We start from the raw sequence: 23,170 nt of genomic DNA, 5'->3' as shown, positions 1-23,170 counted from the left end.
CCTGAGTCTATCTTCTCACACAGCCCACAGGATTACAGCTATTTGACTATCCCGCTCTCTCTCTCGTCACGGGTAGTGGTCTCCCCACCATCACACATACAGGCAGTCAATCGCTCACAGACACGGAGGCAGATGCTTTTTAATTTTGAGAATTTTGAGAATTTTTTTAATTTTCTGTTGCTCGGTGCGCTAACTAGCTCTGTCAGGCATTATTTATCAGTAGCCTAACGCACAACTATATGCGACTTTACTGCTATGTGCGCGCACACACACAGAGAACTACAGCGTACAGTGAGGAACGCACAGGTGGGCGTAACGGTGGTAAATAATGCGGTGCACTGTTGTTCGTTAAAGGGACGGATGCAGACACCGAGCGCCTCATTCGGTGGAGGGAACGATGAGAAGTTCACCGGCAGGAGGAATGCTGCTATGAGAGGCTTCATGTAAGAAAATGTGGTGTTAAATGTTATAATTCTCATATGCAGGGCTCCGTTTAAGTTCTGCTGTTGCATATTTAGCTACTCAATGATATGATGACATGAAGTTTGAACACCAGCGTATATAGATGGAAGATGTACTGCTCTCCTGAGATGTCTACCTGAAACGTTCTGTTGAACAGCAAGAAATCATCAGTGAACTGTAACACTTTTCTATGTGCTGTTCTTCATATAGGATGTTTCTTAAAGAACATGGGATGGAGGGAAGGTGGAGCCGGTTGAGCTAAGAAGTGGGAGAATATGAAGCAGAAATACAAGGTGAGTTGTAAGCAGTTTAAAGTATTGAGATCTACAATCTTGATGTGAAGCATGAAATAAACAAGATGAAGTTGTCTTTCTTATAAATAACCAGGTAAAGTCAGTGCTGGGTAATATCTACAATGTGTTAAAACATCAGAGTCCATTAAGTTGGTCCCATGTGGAACAGTATTACATAACATATTATAATATAAGACTAGTGGTGAATAGTTGATCTAAACAATGATTATGAGAAGTGTTGTTTGTATGAACTGAAGGACTGAGGGAGGAGGGGTCACTGCTGCACACTGGAAGTGTTTGTTGTCATGGATGAGGTGATGGAGCAAAGACCTGCTATTACCCCACTACACCCCATCTCCTCAGCCATGATGCCACCCACTGCAGCAGGGTCTCTCCTCCAGAGCAGGAGGGAAATAGACCTGCAGGCCTAAAACATGAGTCAACAATAATATATATATTCAGATATTTATTATTTAGATTTGTTCAGATCATCAGATATATTCCTAAAACATTTAACAGGAAACATTTGACTGTAAGAACTTATACCGTGTGGTTTTACTTATAAACTGCACTATTGATAAACAAAAATAAAACCTCAACAATAATCATGTTCCTGCAACACAGGGATATGGACATTTGGAGTAGACACTGCAGCTACAAGCCTCTGAAGATATCCCAGGACTGCTGGAGCCTCTGAGGATGTCCCAGGACTGCTGGAGCCTGAGGATGTCCCAGGACTGCTGGAGTGGCTCGTTGGCTTGGTCGCTGTCATCCCCATCACCACCGTGGAACTATGGACATGGAACCCAACTATGTTCTGTTAGTAAGCAGTGGACGAGGTTCTCCACGGAACGCCTTGAAAGGTCCTTCCTTAAATCCCGTTACCCAAAGTAGAGGCCCAGCGGGGGAACATGAGGATTGACCTGCAGTACGGCATGAGGATTGACCTGCAGTACCCCCCCCCCCGGATAAGTGGAAGACAATGGATGGATGGACTAATATCCCAGTACTTGATTAGTTTTACCATACCAAACTCATACATGATATTATTAAACGACTTATATTAGCCTACATGTCTGTTGGTTTTGTTTATGCATGCATATGCACATCTATTGATAATCAAATAATAAAGGAACTTAGGGCTATTTAAACCAGATAAGTCATATTACTTACTTAAGAGGGAAATCCGGTACATGTGAATAATGTAGCTCCTCCGACGGGCCGATTGCCTCCGTCGTCTCCGTGGTGAAGGTGCTGGTGTTCCGTGGTCAGAGGTATAATACGATCTATGAACGATTAATGATCGATAAAAGCTGCTTAATAGTTGCGACCGATGGCGAGTGAAAGCAGCTACTCGGGTAAGAGGAAGAAAGAGGGAAAGCGTGGGAGCGCGCATATATAATAACTGTAGAAAACATTTGACAATTGTAATTTGACAAAATATTTATAAATATTTAATTAAGTGTAATAATAATCCTGCTTTATATTTTGATAATTATTTTCCATTAAACAGGATCTAGAACCGCAAACGTTATCGATTCAGTTACGTGAGAAGATGAGGACGAGATGTCAATAAAGTAAAAAAAAAAATGTAGTATGAGATGTGTATACTTCCATGTGAACAGTCTGAGGGTAACAGCATACTCAAACGTATATTTAGTAGGCAGTATGCAGTACATACACGTTGAGTATGTAGTAGGCAGTACGTTAGTATGGCATTTCGAACAGCCCCTGGCTTGCTGGCGACCGTGACTTGTCAGAGAGATGTCATTGGTGTAGACACTTGTCACTCAAACATGTCTGACCAATGGGGAAGCACCCGCCCACTGCGGGATGTTTGTGTCAAAATAATTAAATAAAAAAAAAAAACGACTTAAAAACTTTTTTCACTTCATTCAAAACAAAAACGACTTCAAAACTTTCTTCACTTCATTCAAAAAACTTCAAATCGAAAAAAATATTTTCAATAAAAACAACACTTCAAATGATTTTTTGCATTTGAGTTTTTCTTTTGATTGAAAATCTTTTTTTTGATTGAAGCAACTTTTTGGGATTGAATAATTAAGACACAAATGTCCTACCATAATATGGCCCATACACAAAAAAGATTACTTCAATCAAAGAAAACATTTTCAATAAAAAAAAAAGTGTTCAAATGCAATTTTTTGAGTCTCAAATCTTTTTTTGCATTCAAACACTTTTTTTCTATGATTGACAAAGTTTTTTTTTTTATTGTAGTGACTTTTTTATTGAAAATATTTTTTTTTTTTTTGAAGCAACTTCTTTTTTGATTGAATTATAAAGACACAAATGTCCTACCCATAATATGGCCCAAACACAAAACAACATTACTTCAATCAAAAAAGTTGCTTCAAACAAAAAAAAACTTCACTTCTATCAAAGAAAACATTTTCAATCAAAGAAAAACAGTGTTCAAATGCATTTTTTTGAGTCTCAACCATATTTTTGCATTCAAACACTTTTTTTCTTTGATTGAAAAGGTTTTTTTTATTGAAAATATATATTTTGATTGAAGCAACCTTTTCTTGATTGAATAATAAAGACACAAATCTACCTCCATATTATCCTAGCGTTGTGTGTTTATTACATAGACTGTAACCATGACAAGCTATTAATATCCATTGTCACATGTGTGGGTGTCTTTTGGGAATTCGACCAATATTTCTTTAGTGCTCACATCTCTGCGTATGTGTGTTACTAGGGACAGCAAGCTGACCATGTTGCTAAGGGAGTCGCTAGGCAACATGAACTGCCGGACCACCATGATTGCTCACATCTCTGCCTCACCCAGAGATTTCTCAGAAACCCTTTCCACCATCCAGATTGCCTCCCGTGTCCTCCGCATGAAAAAGAAGAAAACTAAAGTGACTGTGGTGAGTTTTTATCACACCATAAGGCTTTGGTAAGATTGCAAAATAATATCTTTTAAGCAAAAACTTCAAGAAACTACCGCAAACGTAGGGTGCATTCAGATCAAGATCAGTCAATGGCAAAACAGATGCACACAGAAATCAATGTCAACCTTGTAATGAAACATACATCCTGCTCAATATCTTGACATTTCACTTGATATTGCACATATTGTATTTCCAGAGTTGATGTGGAATTTATCACTAACCTTCCCTGTTGTCACCCCTCTCTCATCTTTCACCTCTAATGCTCACTATTTCAAAATTGTTCATCTGAAGAAAAATGGGTGAGGGCTTCAGAACTCTAAAAACTGAAGTCAGTACATACCTCTGTGAGAGAAATTAGAATAAACTTATCTTAAATGTGTTACTTGGTAAAGGTGCATGACTTCTATCTGTGAGCATGTCTTCGCTCTCCTCCCCATCTTTCCCATCTCCCTCCGATGTGAACTGTAAATTAAAAAAAACTTTATCTGCAAATCTAAAAAGGGAATATTTCTCTCTCACCACCTACTCTGCCTCCTCCTTGCCTGCCTCGGTCTCTCCTCAGCAATACACGTCCAGCTCCTCCGGAGGAGAGAGCTCCTGTGAAGAGGGTCGCATGCGACGCCCGACACACCTGAGACCTTTCAATCCCCGAGGTGACTCAGACTCTGGCCTCCCGTTGCTGCGACTGTCTAGTGACCCCGACGAATATTCCAGCAGTGAGCAGTCATGTGACACGGTGATCTATGTGGGCCCAAATGGGGCTGCGGTGTCTGATAGAGAGCTGACGGACAATGAGGGACCACCAGAATTTGTACCAATAATTCCTGCTTTGCTTCGAGGAAAACCATTAGAGCAGCATCAAACACAAAGTCAAAGTCAGGCGGCCGCAGTCCAGAACAAGGTAAGTTTCGACCGTCAGCAGTAATCAGGATGATACTGGATGCAAAGAAACATCAGATGACTTACGTCTCCATGTTTTCTGCTCCATCAGGTGCAGTCTCAACCAGAGGACCAGCCCAGTGGCACCTCTCAGTCTCTGCCTCAGCACCCTCAGTCACTGCTTGGGCAGCCATTGGCGCCCGTCCCAGAAGAAGGAGCTGAGTGCCTGAAATGCAACACCTTCGCTGAGTTGCAGGAGAGACTGGACTGCATCGATGGCAGCGAGGAGGTGATGAGCGATTCTATGTGCCTTTTTTGTTGTTGCTATTATTAAAAGAAAGACGACAACAAAATATACAAGACAAGAAAAAGAGACGATGTATTGAAGTTTGACAGGTTGTTTGACAAGTACATTACTATCTATTCAAGTAGAAAAATGTTTTTGTTTCTATCTGCTTACTATTTTCTTCATGTAGAGTACTTGCATAACCTTTTGCTTGCCATCAAAGCCTGTAATTGTGGTGCCGTTGTTCTGTCCCTTTCAATAAGCATATGCCTCCAATTGAAATAATGACGAAATAATGCACCACTACCCCTGACGTTCTCTGAATAACAGTATGCTCTTATTTTGTAATAAAAGTGACATAAGTCAAGAGTGTTTCCTTTGCCAACAATCAAATCAAACTATTCCATATGAAGAATGGAGAATTTCTCATGTTCAATGTTCAGGTGGCAAAGTTCCCCTTTGAAGAGGTTCCAGCGAGCAAACAAGGGGCCAAACAAGAGCCATTTCCATCTTCAGCTGTCCCAACCTCAACTGCTTCTGCTCCCGGCTGTGCTGCTGTGTTGGATACAGAAACCAACACAGGTTAATATATTAATTTCATTTTTGCATCTTTGATTTTTGGGACACAACTGTGACCAAAACTGTAAACTAGTGTGACGATTGCAGTTGCGTAACCCAAATCCCATTTTACAGTTCCAGCAACCTTTGGTTTGAATTTAGAAAACATTGTTCTCGCCATCATCCCTCAGGCTCCATATGTGCTGTAGCAGGTGCACAGCAGGTCTCCTCCTCAGCAGCAGCTTCTAGGAGAAGGACCAATGATCAGCAGCTGCAGGAGATCAAGGAGGTGGTGGAAGAGGCAGAGCTGGCCCAGACAATGATCCACAGCCTGGCTCAGAGTTCTGGTTCCCCCATAGTCACTAGTGCTAGGAGCATTACAGGAAGCAGCAGCATCACTTCTAACCCCTTGCAGAGGGCTAAGAGCTCCCTTCATGATGGGTGAGGACGGCTAGAGTTATGCGTGTGTGTGTGTGTGTGTGTGTGTGTGTGTGTGTGAATTTTATTTTAATTTTAATGTACAAGATAACTCATTTATTGTCTCTCTAAGCAGCTGTGAGGGTCTGAATGGGGGAAGTAACGCTGAGGGGAAGGCACGGCCATTAGGATCACCACGTCTAGGCATCGCCAGCCTGACCAAAACCTCAGACTACAGGTAAAGTACTCATACGTACTGTATGTGTATGCAATAATGCTGACTGTGGAGTTGAATGAAAAATATGATTTGGAAGATGCCTAAAAATCTTTCATATAAAATATGAACACAAAAATAATTTAAATTTTTACTATTTAAAACCACAGTGGCATTGGCTTAGCTGCTATAATTCGGGTGAAAACCGGAACAAACAAAGATTGGTTCCTATTTATAGATTGGGAGCAATAATACTCCTACACTTTAGTTGCATGTGTGCTTATAAACATTTTAAATGTGTAAAAAGACAGCAAAGTCAAAGATAAAGATCCATAAAGATCGATTGTCGTTTTCCTCCCCAGACCTCCATCTTCCCCATCCCAGCGGTGTAAAGTGTACACCCAGAAGGGTGTGATTCCTGCAACCCCCCCTCTATCCTCACACGATCTGGTTCAAGATGGACAGTCCGCAGAGGCCTTGACCTCAGACAGTATGCTTCTTTCTATACGTTTATGCTTTAGAATAGAGTACTGTCTTAGTACTGCTTGTGTTACTGATGTATATTGGGAGTCCTTACATGCACCTCGCTCCGGCTCATTATGCTGTTGCTGTTTTGTGCCAAAGTCGATTTCAGAGTCTACATAAATATCTTGGGGCATTCAAAAAAATTGGCATGATTTTTTTCGTATTCTGCACTTGGAAAGCAAAATGAATCTTAGCCAAATGTTTGTTTCTGATTCTACAGAGAGTTTGGCTGCAGACAGCGGCCGATCCTCCACAGATTCCCTGCTGTCCAGGACCTCTCTAGTGGGCATGAGCCCACAAGTCCGAGAGCCAGCTCACTCTTTGTCCGCCAGCCACGGGTCAGCCGAAACCCTCTGTGACGATGACGTCCCACCAATACCCCTGGACACGCACCGGGATGGTGAGTCGCAATAAATCAATGCTATTTTTACACACAGAGAGGGGGATGAGAGGCAACAATAAGACATATGAGCCATATGCTAAGAATTGAATGAGAATTATGATGACAAATAGGAACAGTTTGGAAATGAACATTTCCACAAATGTGGTAAGTTGGTTCTCATACTGACCTCCACCTGTAGCCTCAGGACCGGCAGCATCTGTAGGAACAGTTGGAGCTCTCCTGCTTGGGGAGGATGAACTGGTGTACACTGTGGCTTCTGGAGGTGAGAAGGACCTTAATGTTACAGCTCTTATGGAGACGCAGGGCTTCACCTGTCACCCAATGAGCATCATCAGCTTCAAAAGTGAAAGTCACTCCATCACTGCCCTTGCTTCAGGCTCTCAAGCTGTCTGCATCATCAGCGCTGCTCAGGATGGAGCTGTGGAGGATTATCAGATGCCTTCAGGTCCTGCAACGACTTCAAAGGTTACCGATGTTGTTGCCATGGCAGAGGTTCGTGTGACTGACTTTACATTTACAGTGTATAACATGATTTGGAGATGTGGCCTAAACTAAAGCTAATGTTCCTGCATATGACTGATTTAATATTATTTGAATCAGAACCTCATGCAGAATATCCAACATAACAAAGGTCACATGCTAGGGTTGTGGAGCCAATGAAGTGAACCCATTAAGGGGGGTCTAATATCATGAATCAATCAATCAATCAATCAATCAATCAATCAATCAATCAATCAATCAACCAACCAATCAACCAATCAACCAATCTCCAGGTAATCAAATATATACCTTTCACATCCAAGTTTAGATTGAAATTCACATATGATGCAGATTTTTCACATCACATTTAGATTGCTGTGTTGAAGAATCACATATCAAGTATTTATCAGCTCCAATAATACTTCATGTGATGAAATAATCTTGTTTTTGAGATTCCAAGAGGTCATACCAAATTGCATTGTGTCCTGTTGCAGGTCGCCATGGCCAAGCTGCGGATAGAAGGTGAAGCCTTGGCCACAGGGATGTCTAACTGTGGTTCGCCCATCTCCTCCTGGATGAGTGATCTAAGCATGGGCAGCGAAGCTGAGCAGTCTCTACACAGCTTCAGTCAGTCCCAGAGCCAGCAAGGGGAAGCCCTGGCTGAACCCGAACCCAACCAGAGCCTTCCATTCGGAGTAGAGGTTTTGGGTTATGAAAGCTGTGGCAGCCCGAGGAGAGGGAGCCTAGAACGAGAGGTGGTGCTGTCAGAAAGTGGGAGTGATAAGACAACTAAGACAACCAAAGACAGGCTGAGGAAACTGCCTCCCTCCATGGCCAAAACTAATATCCAAATTTTGGCAGGACCTGGTAGCCTCTCGCCCTTCAAGACCACCATCAGCGTGCACCCATGCTTGGCCGTCAAACCCATGGTTCTACAGGAACCAATCATCTTCTCTTCACCTACCAAGACCATCTTAATGAAAGACCCAGGCAAATTGAATGCACCGCTTTTAGCTTCTATTTCCAGCGAGATGAGTTTTGAAGACCCCTGGTTGAAGCGTGGTATAGAGGAAGTGAGGTCCAGGGAGCTTGTGTGTGAAGTGAAGCCAGAGAAGTGGGACGCGGAGCATTCAAATTGTCAGACTGGAACTGCAGCCGGAGACCATCTGAGTTTCTGCAGGGATGGTAAGTGGGATAATAATTCAGTGGGAATCTAATGTCAGGCCACTATTGCCGTGTTGTTGAAATATGCCAGTAACATATCTTTGAGTTTTATTACTACACACAAATACAGCCTTAAAAAGAGAGCCAAATCTTCAGTTTAAAGAGGTAGTCAATGCCACTCCCATACTTGATGCCACAAGGAATAACATTTTTGTGCACTTATTTGTGTACATTGACTGGTCATTATGAAGCTCTGGTAGCTCTTAGTAAGAAGAGTAGGCTATACGGGTTTTTATTCTCAATATTTAAAAACAGACTGAACTTACTCTGGAAGGGCAGCTGGTTATTCAAACCCTGACACTTGTCTGGCCTGATGGTGATTTGAATGTTGTTTAAAAGAAAGGATGTAGGATTCTTAAAATAAGTCTATGGTCTTATATGCTATTCTCCCATCAACAGGTGCCAGCTCCAATTCAGGTGGTGAGGTAATGTCTGCTCCAGATACCTTTAAGAGAGTGGTGGATGGCTGTGAGATGGTCGCTCTAGTTGTCCACGGAGATTGCCTGACTAGTCTCTACAGTCCAGATATCCACCGTACTGCAAGTCTTCCCCGCGGCTGGCACCGTCTCAACCGCCACGACGGCTTGGACAATGGAAGCGAGTACCGTAATCTTGGAGTCACCACTTCAACTCCCTGCAGTCCCCGCTCCACACTGGACCGCCGGGGATCAACAGGAAAGCAGGGCTTTTTCTCCCATAAGAAGGGAGGAATTCCACCCCTGCCGCCGATACGGAAGTCCAGCCTGGACCAGCGGAACAGGGCAGCTAGCCCTCTCCACCAACTCAGCCACGGAGTGTCATTGCTGAGCAGCTCAGCAGACGATGCAGGGAGCACCAGACAACGAGGCTCCAGCATAGATAGCAGCAGGCTTTTCAGTGCCAAGTTGGAACAGCTCGCAAACAGAACCAACTCCTTGGGTCGGGTCCACAGCTCCCACGGGGGTTCCCACCACTATGACTGCTTCTCTCTGGAGAGGGGGGGAAGCCTGAGAGGGGGAGGGGTGAAGGGGGACAGCACCATGCCTCGTACTGGGCGAAGCCTCACCCGTGCTGGATCAGCATCGTCTCCTACCGGAAACACTGGCAGCCCCAGTTTAAGTGCCGGTCCCAGTCCAAGCAGCGCTCCTCAGTCACCAGTCAAAACAAGCAGCCAGTCAAAGATCTCAGCAGTGAGTAAGCTGCTGATGACCAGCAGTCCCAAGGCCAGGAGTCTGTCGGCGTCCAGCACCAAAACTCTGAGCTTCTCCACAAAGTCTTTAAGCCAAGCCTCCAGTCGCAGCTCCAGCCTTCCTCCTAATGGAAAGGTAGGAAGGAATATCCCTTTACAGTTAATCAACATGCTTTTAACAGCTGGAAATTACGTAACATATACAAATAATTTTAACAATTGCTAGAATTTCCTCTTTGTTTTACATAAGAACCCGATCCTCAATAACTCAATGCAAGTCATTCCGTTTCTCCTTAAATCCACCTAAGCCATTTATCTGTTTCCTCAGGCCCAGAGTCCAGTCCAGTGCCCCCTGCCGCAGCAGGGACCTTCCCCTGGATCCTGGTCTACACAGTCCTTGAGCCGCAGTCGGGGAGGAAGCCTGGCTGCCAAGTTGCCTCTCCGGGCTGTCAACGGTCGAATCTCAGAGCTCCTCCAGGGAAGTGCAGGCTCCCGTTCCAGGAGTCATGCCCAGGGAGGTGGCACAGATCCAGTAGAGGAAAGAGGAGTTGCAGGGGCAAGGTTAGTGCGTTTTACATGATTTCATTTTACATTTCAACCACCATTTCTGACAAAAATATGATGTGCCAGTAACAGTTCCTGGGAAGGAGACAGATACCATTCATGTGCTTTGTAGGAATATCATCAAAAACAGAGCTGCTATAACAAGTGCATAGGTGCAAGCTGCAATCTGCGGATCAACTTCCATCAGAGATGTCAATCCCTCTCAATTATTAACTAAAAAAGACAATATGCCATTAAGTAATTCAAAAAATAATATGTTATGCAATCTGTATGGGTTAATGTCTTTTTATCTTGTTTTCCTGCCCTCAGTGGAGGGGGAGCTGGAGCAGGTAGTGGAGGTGGTGTGGTAGAAGAGAAGGCAGCAGTGATCCAAACACTTCCCTCCCCATACAGCAAGATCACCGCTCCCAGAAAACCACACCGATGCAGCAGCGGCCACGCTAGTGATAACAGGTATCATCTCTAGTTCACTGAGAAATATCCCAAATTAATTTTGTCACAAAACACTTTTGGTGCCGGTGATTTAACCTTTAACTGTGATCTCATTCTGCCTCTAACAGCAGTGTACTGAGCGGCGAGCTTCCCCCAGCCATGGGGAAGACAGCACTGTTTTACCACAGTGGAGGTAGCAGTGGCTATGAGAGCATGCTGAGAGACAGCAGTGAGAACACAGGAAGTACCTCCTCTGCTCAGGACTCCCTCAGTGATCACAGTTCAGCCACCACCTCCTCCAGACGGAGCTCCAAGAGCAGCAAGAAGAGCAAAAGCAACACAGGTCACAATTATACCTATTTTAATATTGCTTTTTTGCACTAAATTGGATTAAGGAGTATCATCCAGGCATGGAACATTTAGGGGATCGGCTTACTACTTTATAGGAGGGGTAAATTTGTAATTTGCCTTAATCAGAAGAGCTGCAGCGCCTCTTAATTTAGTTTAGGACAAAGCTATGAATGTGATATAAATAACACTCTGAAAGTCACTCTGGCAAAAAGAGCACACAATCTACAAAATCAATGAGAACTGTACTCATTAATAAATAATTAACTTCTCAAGCAGTGAACACAATGCCAAATGAAAAGATGACCGCCCTCATTTAGTTTATCCTCTTCTCTATATCTATATCCACTTTCAGGATGCTTAATATAGCTTTTAGAGCTGAGTGATTCTTGTATTATGAAATCTATAAAGGTTAAAGCTTGATGCAAAATGTGATCAGAAGACTAAGGCTTTTTTTTAAAAAGAAAGAAAATAAATAAGAAATTAAAAGATAGAACTGACAGAAATAACAAGGAAGCAAAATGAGAAAGCAATGAACTGTCAGGGCAAAGTGAAGGAACATTTGGCTGCAGAAGGAGTTTGTAGGTAGGGACGGTGACCCGGCCAACCATCTGTGAAATGGTAAAGGGAATCTGCTGGTGTGGGCTGTAATGAATAAATATATATATATATATATATATATATATATATATATATATATATATATATATATATATATATATATATATTCTACTGGTTACCCACGAGGATGGATATGTGCATAAAATCAGATTGGACAGAGGCAGCCCTTCCTGGTGTGTTTCTGATTAATGTTTTCGACGAACACAACAATTCAGCTTAAAGCTATGGTCTACGATTTGAAAGGGTTTGAAAAAAAGGATCCCCCCCCCCCCACACACACACACACACACACACCTCTTCTCTCCCCCCCCCCGCTGATGCCGCAGCCTCAGCCAAAATCTCACTCTGAACTCAGTTAAACTTGAGAGCCCTGCTCCATACTATTCGATGAATTTTGGCTCAATTGACAAATCTTTCAAATCGTAGACCAGAGCTTTAAATCCAGCCAAAATATAAACAGTAAGAAATGACAGATGTGCCTCAGACGGAAGCAACGTGTGAAGTTAGTGGGGCCAAAATTGTAATCATATTTCCAGCTGCCTCTGCTTCTATGTTTGGTTTCCACTTGATTGGATTCACTAATTCAAATACATATTTCCATATGTCTACCTCTCCTCATCTGTTTTCATCTGTTCCTCTCCTACATCTCTCTCTCTCTCTCTCTCTCTCTCTCTCACTCTCTCTCTCTCTCTCTCTCTCTCTCAAACCTTTTCTCTTGGTCCCTGGTGAATCTGATAACTCTTATTCCCGCACGGCTGGCAATTTCTATGTAAAGCTGGTGTGCATGCATGAGTGTGCACGTTCATTCTAGCGTAGTGGGCAGATTAGAGAGTGACCTGCTGCTGTTATCTGTGAGTCTAAACTTTCTATCTGACTCCACTCATCTGTTTCTATATCCCTTTATGCTTCTACAATCACATAATACTTTTCCCCAGCCCATTCCTTTATTCATTGATTCATCCATATCCCTCTCCTTCCTCAGTTTACAATATCCTACTTTTATCGCCATGTCCTACCTTCCTGTTTTAGTCCTTAGAGACTTACTCTGAAGCAAATGGTCACAAGTAGGGGCTCCCTGTTGAGCGCTATGACACTTAAGTTTTAGTGTATCTACTTTATGGCCGTGGATTGATATATTAACACACGCACAGCTGAAAACATTTTCCTTGGGATGACCCTTTCATACTGTATGTGATATCTATATCCTTTATTAATTAATTAAATGTATACCACTCTCATAACTGTCCATTTAATATCAGGCTACAGCCAGCAGCCTTTAACTTAGCTTATCATAAAGACTGGAAGCAGCTAGCGTGACTGTCCAAAGACAACAAAATCAGCCTCTTAAGCTCATTTGTTTCATCTGAACTGAAATGTAAAAACATAATTTTTTTGTAATAAGGGCTACATCTTTGTTGGGCGCAGTGACTTTCTGGAGCCATGAGGTTACCAGGCAACCAACAGTCTTTTTGTTATGCAAGGCTACATCACTGCTGGCAGTAGCCTTGTATAGAATGGAGAGAATCAATCTTTTTATTTAGCCCTTGGAAATAAAGGAAATAAATGTACTTCCAAAATTACAAACTATATATAACTATATCCTTATAGTGTAGGCCAAAAGATCAAATATATTTGGTAATCAAAATGATTATATTATATAATTATTAGTATTCTGCCAATTATTTGAGTATTATTTGTTCTTAGTTGATCTAGTAATGTAGTTCAGTCACAGCAATAAAGTGTTGAGTATGAAGCTAAGCAATTTGATGAAGACTAGCCAGTGACAGAACTCACTACAATACATCACTTGTAGAAATATTTAAGAAAATGTCTTTTCTCTTCATCGTATTTGTACCTTCAGGCCTCCAGCGACGTCGTCTGATCCCAGCATTGACCTTGGACTCTTCCTCCTCCTCACCTTCTCACCGCTCCTCCAAACAGGCGATCACGTCCTCTTCTTCCTCCTCCACCAGCCCAGGTGCATGTTGGGTAGATGGTCCTTTGGGGCCCCTAACTCCCTCGAACCTCCGTGGCGCGACCGCAACAACAGAAACCTTTGAGATCAAGGTGTACGAGATAGATGATGTTGAGCGACTGCAGAAGAGGAGAGACAAAGGAGGGAGCAAGGTGAGAGAGAGAAAGGGGGCGAGTGAGTCACGGGTGAGAGGAGGGAAGAAAGACGAACTGGAGTCACACGGTGGCAGTTACAACATTTACGATTTTCTTCTTAAGTTTGTCAAGTGCTTCAAGTGCATTCATCTAAAATAAAATACAGGGCAAACATCATTCACCACAGTTTTCCCCACAATGTGGGGAAAGTGGGGGGTTTAGCTCAGGAGGTAGAGCGTTTGGCTGGCAACCGCAAGATTGCCGGTTCAATCACCGGCTCCTCCTAGCTGAGTGCCGGGTGTCCCTGAGCAAGACACCTCACCCTAATTGCTCCTGACGAGCTGGCTGTCGCCCTGCGTGGTTGACTCCGCCGTCTGTGTGTGAATGTGTGCGTGGATGGGTGAATGTCAGTCATTCCTGTAAAGCGCTTTGGAGAAAAGCGCTATATAAATGAGGCCATTTACCATCTACCATTTACAATGTTGTAGAGGTCATTATTCAGATCAGTCTAGTGCCCAACTCTGGTCCTGGAGAGCTACTGTCCTAGACCGGAGTTGGGCACCCCTGGTCTAGTTGAACCAGTGTACAGGTAAAGCAGGCTCTGACTGAAAATTACAATCAAAAGATCAAAGAAAGCAGAAAAGGGTTAAATAGTGGAGAAAGTGAGGAGAATATAGTGTTTGATGGTTGGATGAGGAAGAATGAGGAATGGATGTGGGGAGAGAATTAAATAAGGTCTTTATGTCTCATGAAAAAACAAGCTTAAAAATACAACAGTAATCTTTTGTAATTATCTTGAATTTAAAAGAAAATGAATTAATCAACATTAGCACTAGGTTCTGTATGAATAGAGCTTAAAAATGAAATCTACATTCTATTTCTCTATGTGTTTCTTTTTAAAAGTATTAAAAATTCCACAGATTTAGCAGAATACAGCGTGGTTCTGTGAAACTCATGAAATTGTTGCAAATTAATGCATGGTGCAGGTTTTCGGTTCTCCACTCTTAAACCTTTATGTATTCAGAGGAGGGAGCGTTGTGAGCTTTGGGAAAGAGGGTGGGAGAGAAAACCATGAAATATAGATTTCCCCTACAGCAGGTCTTAAGAAAGCCACTTAACCCCCCGACTGCTGCAGTGAAGCTGCTGCTCAATGTCCGAAAGTGCTCGGTTGTGAATGTGGGCAACTGTGGGAATGTTAAGAAGGCTGCTACTGAAAGAGAGCCACATGTTTCACAACATACTCACCTGGATAAATAATCGTGACTAACAGCCATTGCTGCCATTCTGTCCTATCTTTGTGTGTCAGGAAGTGGTGTACGTCAGTGCCAAAGTGCGTCTCTTGGAACACCGTCAGCAGAGGATCAGTGAAGTAAGAGCCAAGTACCAGTATCTGAAGAAGGAGCTGGAACAAACCAAACAGTACCTGATGCTGGAGCCGCACAAGTGGACCACCGACTGTAAGTACCAGTGTGTGTGTGTGTGTGTGTGTGTGTGTGTCTTATCATGTTTTCTACACAGTTTTTTGTTTGTTTAAAAAGGTTGAGAATAAGAATTGTCTTGAAAGAAGGTCTTAAAGAATAAGTACTTTGTTATTATCTTTAGTCGTTAGTGGCACAATAAAAACATTATTAAAATGTTGAAGAAATAATAGTCACATTAATTTGCTTTGCGAGTTATCTGCTGTATCGGTACATACACTTTTTGTTATCAGAGTACAAGTACCTCAGTACTCAGCAGTGAACTTCTGTACAGAACAGTATATATATATCTGGTTACTTTCATTTTTGACAGAAGTAGAATGTAAATACTGCTGAGACCTGGAATAAAGCTGATGTTGCTCTTTATTTTTCATATTGTCAACAATGAATCCAATGAAAAAAAGACCAAAACCAACAAAGTGTGTGTCTGACTCAATCCTCTCCGTTTTCCCTTCCCGGTTTGTGGCTGTCAGCCCCAAAACCATCTTCAAAAATGGGTCACAAATATAAAATTTAAGTAATTTACTAAAACAGGGCACTCTAGTTTTCCAGTTGTGGATTAAAAGCAGTGGTGAGTTATTTACAGCAGCGTCAGGTGTAAAACATTGCAACAGTGTGACTCATTGATGTATTTCTAATGGTTTTTGGACAACAATGGAGATTCATGACACTGAGCAATAATCAGGCTTTGGAAACACAATGTCATGATACTCATTAGTGGGATCAATTAATTGCTGATGAGTTACACAATCATAAACAAAATTACACACAACAGTGTTTCTAATCATTATATCTCTGTGTTTGCCCGTGTTCAGTTGAGCTCCAGCAGGCCTACGAAGTAGACTCCCTGGAGTATCTGGAAGCTCTGGAGACGGTGACGGACAAACTGGAGACCAGAGTCAACTTCTGCAAAGCCCACCTCATGATGATCACCTGCTTTGACGTGTCCTCGAGACATCGGTAGGCTGATGGAGGGATGCAGAGCCGGAGGACAGCGAGGCAGACCCGTAGCTGGACATTTGGACACTTTCCACTTTAGTCAAACCCGTGTCGAAAATATCTCCTAAACAAACACATCACATAAGAGGACTGGATAGGAGGAAGGATCCGTATCTCATCCTTAATGTCTCATCCAGATGTAAATAGGAAGAAGGAGAGGTGGATGGAGGTATGAAAAGAATGGAGATGGATATTAAACAGCCAACAGATGGAAGAATCTACATTTTTTCCCTCTGGGCTTGGAAACATCTCTAGAAAACTGAACAGTATCTAATGATCAGGCCACTTTGAATCAGATTAATCTGAAAAGAAACATCAACCATAACCAAGAAAGCAATTAATAAGACCACTAAGACAAGTCTTAGACTGGGTCGAACATTTAGGAATGTATGGAGAGGAAAAGGAGTGGAGAAAGGAACAAAAACTGCCCATTTTTAAACCGAGAAGCTTAAAGAAGTGGAGCGGAGAACATTTTCTCATCTCTCATTGTTTTAGAAGAGCACTTTTTAGAGTTGATAGCCATTGGCTGTAAATATAGAGTGCTGATGACAGAATGGTATTGTTGTGTAGTAAATAAAAGAGACTTACCAAGAGAAAGACAGGAGGACTAACAAAAATGATTTAGATAAGTGCCTTGTGAACATATCAACAATACCAAGACCAATTATCTTTCTCTCAATTTGTGTACATGCAGTAAGTATGGTGCTAGCATAGAAAAAAAAAACTTCAACAAAGATCAGTGTCCTTGGAAAAATTTGAATTCATAGCCATTTCTGAGTGTGATGTGGGTCAGTGTTTCACTTTATCATAGACGAACTATGTATGTTTTAATGGTCTTCGGTACACTGTTGAGAGACGAGACTACATTTAATCTAACTTTAAAATATTAAAGGAGATACAGTTGAAGACATGGACCTACACATGGAGACTTACACAAAGTCCTGTGGCAAGGACCAAAAATCCAATTTGAAAAACATTTTTTCAAACACACAAGAGTTATAAAAAAAAAAGAAGAAAAAAAGGTGAGAGGAGAGCAGAATTTTGACCCTCTGGGGCATTCATACAGCATGTTTCTCCTCATACGGATGTGATAGTTTCATGTTCACGGAGCAATGAAATGTCTGAGTCACACAGGAGTGGCAATGAAAGTGTTTTTTTCTCTGATCCATCGATCGACTTGACTGACTGTCAGACTGACTGACAGGCAGACTCTCTGTTATTTGTATCTGTGTTGTTCTGCTCTATTCTAAAAAGAAACTGAATGATTTGTCAATTTGTGAGTTTTATATTAAGGTATTTTTTATTTGAGTGTACTGGGATCACGTAGAGACTATGTATGAAACCAAGGGAATGGAAATAGGCTTAAGAGATATTAAGAGTAAATGGTGAGGAAAATACAGGTATACGGTGTTAAAATGTCCTTATTTTTAAGGCCTGTATTATTAAAGTATTTAATTAGTAATTAATATGTGAAATACCTACACAAGACTACAATTATAATTATTTTAGTAAAAGAAGACTAATTATAAAGGAACAATTTAAAAAGCCGCAAAATGAGATGAATGACTGAAAAGGACAAATAAAGTGGCATAGATCTCTGCCTGGTTCCATTTTTTTGGACAGATAGCAACACTTAAATGTGTTAATATTATTATCTATGGTGCTTGAGATGTTAATGATCTAAATGTTTGTATAAATATAAATATATGAAAGAGCCCGTTTCCACCTGAAATACAGAACAATACCCTTTCGAATGCTTCTTCTACATCGCCATCATCGTGTCCGTTGTTCACCACTCCCTCTGAATGCCTTTGGCCCAGAGAGCAGAGCATCATGGGAGATCCCGTTTGTCATCTGAGAGGTAAAAGGAGGAATAGACTTTAATGATATAGGGATGATTTGTCAAAAGCATCATAGTGCTAAATGTATCTTTATCAATCTTGTTTTTGATCTTTTCCACTGGAGAAACAGGAGATGACGTTAAATGTTTCGATCTTCTCATGGCGGCGTAAAGAGGTAAAAGTCATTTATTTCCTGTGGCTTATGCCGGCAATGACAGCCACGATATAATCTAATAGTAATTCCCACAGAAACTGACATGCTTTTGACAGACTGGACCTGGACCTGAGGTGTTTTCAGCCCTGCAAAACCACAGAATGCTTCCTCTTTTTATCTCTCAGTTCACCGTGCCAGTTATGAATGAAGGTTTATTTACTTGAGCTGAGTCGCTTATTAATGTTCTTATTTATTTACACCTTATGATCTTAAAAGTTACTATGCATTTAAGTAAGAGAAAAAATAACTGTACATACTTTGCTGAGCCCATGCCATATATAAATATATATATACCATACACATATCATATATAACACTCATTTTTATTTGATATATTTTCTGTATTGTTTTGTTTTCTCCTGTTGTTCCTGTTGGAGATTTTAATGAGCTTTGGTTTTCCTAAAACATTCACATCCAGGGTATGTGAACTGAATTTTTTTTTTCTTTACAGGTGAAGAAGAAAACTGTTGTTGTGTGAAACGCCCTACAATACTAACTACAGCCTCGTGTAATTAGCAGTGGATGTTTTGGGAACCCCAACCTATGAATGAGCTTAATGCCCTGTACTTGTTTCCAGATTTAAGATGCTATGTGTGAGGTTTTGTCCTTGATGTGTCACTGCCAAATCTACTGCGGTAGTGCTTTTTAATTCTAGCAATAATTGTGACAAACACCTGGATTTGGTGGCACCATAATATTTATTGTTGACATAATTGTCCATGTAACCTTTTCAGGAATAAGGGAATATAACATTTTTCATCAGACAACCACGCTTAAAGGGATGCATTCATAAGGTGCTTTAAATAAAATGATTCACACGATAGCATCTGCTATTATGTTGGTTGTAGTAATAGAATAAATTCACGTATGTGCCGTAATGCGTTTTGCTGGAAAGAATTATAACGTGTTATCTGGAAATCTGACACATAGCATCTTTAAGCTTTTAAGCAGTATTGTGTGTAAACGTCTGTTGGACCACATTTCCTAAAAACATGTTTTAACTGTAGCAGCAAGATCGTTTTGGTTCTGATCAGTTGTAAGACAGAGGAAAATCTGTGTGTAACTGATAAAAAAAAAAACCTGTGTGTAAGTTAAAAGTGCCAAGAAGGAAGAGTTATTTCCTATGAGAATTACCTTTATAACACATGCTGTGTGTCATTTCCACAATGTCCTCTGCAGACTCACGGTTTTTGAAGAAATGTGGTCTGACACGTGTTAATGGAAGAGCAAGATTAAGGGATGTAAATAAAGAATTGTATTGAAAAGGTCTGATCTGATTCTTTTAGCACAGAATAGTGTGTAATGTATAATGGCATGCAGGTCAATTCACAGTATGGGAGATTTAGGTGGGAGGCAGCCAATGGAGAGCTTTTAGCAGAACCTTTTGCTCCTATCTTGTCAGAATCTGACACTTATCTGGAATTAGAGAAAAGACTGATCAGATCAGAGGAGCCGTTTTCACTGCAGCCCCTCGTCTCAGTCAGTTAAATATGACTGGTAACAAGGATGGAGTCTAATAAGTGTGTGTGTGCGTGTGTGTGTGTACCTTTAGTAGCCTGCAGGCAGTTTCCTAGGTGACATATTGCCCTGTTGAGCCTGCTTTGATCACCCACGCACAGCAGGGAACAGGAAGGAGGTGAAGGAAGGAATGGAGGAGAGCAGGAGAATAGATGAGAGAAGAGAGGAGAATAAAGGTAGCAAAAGGAAATGAAGGCAGAGAGGCATGTGAAAAAGATCAGGAGTAAAGGATTACATTTTAAAAGAGTCGGAGAAGAGGGAGAGATGGTGCGGAAGAGCTGATCAGTGCAGGAGCAATAAGATGGGTGAGGTTAGCGAGGACAAAATAGAGAGACAAGTGGATTCCTGGAATGGTTAAAAACATTTAATTTCAACAGTTGCATGATCTTGACTTCTTGGGTAATTTTGGACATATAATATGCAATCATCATTCAGAAATGGTCTATTACTCTTTTTTCTGAACTCACCTATCTGCTAAAATCATCTACCTCAGGCAGGAGTAAAATTTTAAATTCCCTGCCCAGGATAGCAAAACACAGTTCTGTATTCTTCCTGAGATTGGTACTCATAATACATACCTCAATTGTTTGTCACACTTAGCCTTTGTCTTGAAGTAATCTTGTTTTAAACAAATAGATCTTGGTAGTTTCAATTCCAATTGTAGTGTCATATCACAACAGTTGTCTCAGGAAAAGTTTCTAAATGTCTCCTTAATTAGTTAGGTCTCATTCAGTTTTCCGACATAAACTGCATTCATTGTAAACCCAAGAAGAGTAAGATAGACATAGGCCAAATATCTTGTTGTTTTTTTTACATGTGAAGCTTTGATTGTGGTTTTTGAATGAATCTGCCGTCCAACTTTATGACATTATCACCTAAAAGAAAAAGATAGCTGCTACATCACCCCATTATTCGGCTGCAGGTGTCTGGAAACTGTTTTTTCCAGCAATGAAAATGTTGTTTTTTCAAAGGGAAAACAACAACAAATATGGATTAAAGAGGAATATTTTGTAAAAGGATATGGTGAATTTTGGAAATTATTACATTTAACCCCCCCCAAGACATTTTGACTTTGGGAAGAGAATGGAGAAGGTAATGTTTCTTTAAGTCATAATAATAATAATAATAATAATAATAATAATAATAATAATAATAATAATAATAATAATAATAATAATAATAATTTGATTGTTAAAGTTAGGAATAAAGCTTTGACTTACTTGGTAAAGCCCTACTTCATCATATTTTCTTTTGATTACCAGCTGAGAATGTTGTCTCAGATTATTTTGGGGCCATGAATGTCTGGAATCAAATGTCATGGCAACCATCCAGTCTGGAAAAAAGTGGTGGACCAACCGATAAACAGACCAACATCCCTACAGATATGCCCCTAACAGGAAACAAGCAACTTTCAGGTCAACAAGCGCTCATAATAAACTTTAAATGAAGCTGAAGTAGAGTCAGCTACTCTTCAGCTCAACGGTCCTCTGGTTTTAAGAGCCTGCTGTGATTATGAAGAAGCCCAATCAATGATGAAAGAAAGCTGGAGGGGTGATGAGGACACGGTGAAGATGTGGGGTGAACATGGAGACATGGTTCAGTCACGCCTTTTCATTCCACGGTGAAATTACTCATGAATATATGGTAATATCCATCACCTCCTTATCACTGAACCCTGAAACACAGGAAGATAATCTAGAAGTGATGAAAAAACTACCATCTCTGGCTAATACAACCTCGAACAAGCAGTGGGGAGGGTAGTGGATAAAAGTCAACTATGGTGGTGGGTTTACATGTCGGATTAAATAAGAATGGACGGGGAGAGAGAAAAGCAGAGATGATAGCAGGGAGAGAATAAAGGTGAGGTGGTGCAGGGGGAGACACAGTGGGAGAGGGTGCAGGGGTTGGGGGGGTCTCTGAAATAGAGAGTGAAAATTTAAAATGTGGGAGAGCAAATGGCAGGAGGGTGAGTGAACAAAGATGGGTTAAAACCACTTGGTGTCCTTTTTGTGATTGGCTACGGATTCCTGCAGAGACATGCAGCAGAAAGAGAGACGCCGATAAATAGTGAATTTAATTTGAATGCCGTTGGGGAGTGAGAGAGAGAGAGAGAGACAGAGAAATGGGAGAGAGATAGTGAGTGACAGAGAGGGAGAGACAGAAGGTTATGGTTAGGTAATAGTGAATCTAATTTGATGGCCATTAAGAGGTGCGAGAGGAGAAAGGCAGAGGGTGTGAGACAGGAAGCCACAGAGCCAATGAAGTGAGTAATGGAAGTGAGTAATGGAGGTCAGAACAGCGGTATTGTACAGTGGTCTTCCACAGAGCATTCAGTCTACTGGTTTCATTACTGCACAACCCCATTCAATCTTCACACTCATTTCATTTAATCTCTAAAAGCCATTTCAATCTTCTCCCACACGAATCAAGTGGGGAAATTAAACAAACTTGTAACTGCCATAACTTTTTGTTATTGTCAATTATTGTAATAAAATATAATATTATTTTATGCTGAATAACGGTAAACACAGAATAGTTGTACTGCTGACTAATACAGGACGGATGAAGGATTTGGGGTTTCCAACATGTCGGCCATTCCAGTGTGTTTAGAAACACAAATATCAAACATGATATCTAATCCTTCCATAACCCATACAAACACATACATACAGGGTTTCCCTCTCAGAGGAAATGTTGTCATCAGTTTTTAAACAGTAGACTTGGAATTACCATGGGAAGTTTGTGTGTGTGTGTGTGTGTGTGTGCGCGTGTGTGTGAAAGAGAAACCCATCATCCCATTCCATCAGAGACACTCTGGGCTTAGCTTTTGACACAAAAACTGGATTAACATGGGATGTGTATGTGATGGATATGAACAGAGGAAAGATGGGTGATTTGAAAACCTGAATTTACTAAAACAACACACATGCATGCATGCATGCACTATGCATGCTCTATGCGCACGCGCGCACACGCAGTTGGTATGCGAAGAGAGGCATTCTCTCTCTCTCTCTCTCTGTCTCTCCCTCACACAGCGATTCATATTTATTTCCCATCCTCACTCTTAAAAAGAAAGCAAACCTAGCATAACATAATGTTGAAAAATTCCTTTAAAGCGAAAGAATGGGGCGGCTCAGAGGTTCTACCCTCAAATCGGTTTGAGGTTCTACCCTCAAATCGGAAGATCCCGGCTCCTCCAGTCTACATGCCAAAGTAGAC

The 23,170-nt window shown here is 41.3% G+C and overlaps 1 protein-coding gene across 2 annotated transcripts in view; it reads left to right on the top strand.

Moving 5' to 3' along the window:
* Positions 1 to 19,717, top strand: part of kif26ba (kinesin family member 26Ba) — a 127,016-nt gene extending 107,299 nt beyond the window's left edge. The window contains exons 12-29 of one of the 2 annotated variants that reach the window (XM_084006516.1): positions 3,478 to 3,649; positions 4,236 to 4,574; positions 4,665 to 4,841; positions 5,282 to 5,420; positions 5,588 to 5,837; positions 5,950 to 6,051; positions 6,390 to 6,517; positions 6,773 to 6,952; positions 7,134 to 7,217; positions 7,332 to 7,447; positions 7,930 to 8,620; positions 9,059 to 9,963; positions 10,156 to 10,388; positions 10,701 to 10,844; positions 10,952 to 11,166; positions 13,654 to 13,919; positions 15,208 to 15,358; positions 16,195 to 19,717. In XM_084006516.1, coding sequence (XP_083862642.1) covers positions 3,478 to 3,649; positions 4,236 to 4,574; positions 4,665 to 4,841; positions 5,282 to 5,420; positions 5,588 to 5,837; positions 5,950 to 6,051; positions 6,390 to 6,517; positions 6,773 to 6,952; positions 7,134 to 7,217; positions 7,332 to 7,447; positions 7,930 to 8,620; positions 9,059 to 9,963; positions 10,156 to 10,388; positions 10,701 to 10,844; positions 10,952 to 11,166; positions 13,654 to 13,919; positions 15,208 to 15,358; positions 16,195 to 16,343 — 4,441 coding nt within the window. In that variant the 3' untranslated portion in view covers positions 16,344 to 19,717. Of the gene's footprint in view, positions 1 to 3,477; positions 3,650 to 4,235; positions 4,575 to 4,664; positions 4,842 to 5,281; positions 5,421 to 5,587; positions 5,838 to 5,949; positions 6,052 to 6,389; positions 6,518 to 6,772; positions 6,953 to 7,133; positions 7,448 to 7,929; positions 8,621 to 9,058; positions 9,964 to 10,155; positions 10,389 to 10,700; positions 10,845 to 10,951; positions 11,167 to 13,653; positions 13,920 to 15,207; positions 15,359 to 16,194 lie in introns of both variants that reach the window. The other variant, XM_084006515.1, reaches the window with a different exon arrangement.
* The last annotated feature ends 3,453 nt before the right edge of the window (positions 19,718 to 23,170 follow it).

The sequence above is a fragment of the Eutrigla gurnardus genome (assembly GCF_963514095.1).
Source record: "Eutrigla gurnardus genome assembly, chromosome: 1".
Classification (NCBI taxonomy): domain Eukaryota; kingdom Metazoa; phylum Chordata; class Actinopteri; order Perciformes; family Triglidae; genus Eutrigla; species Eutrigla gurnardus.
The sequence above is the reverse complement of the archived record's forward strand: the minus strand, read 5'-3'. Positions and strand labels throughout refer to the sequence as shown.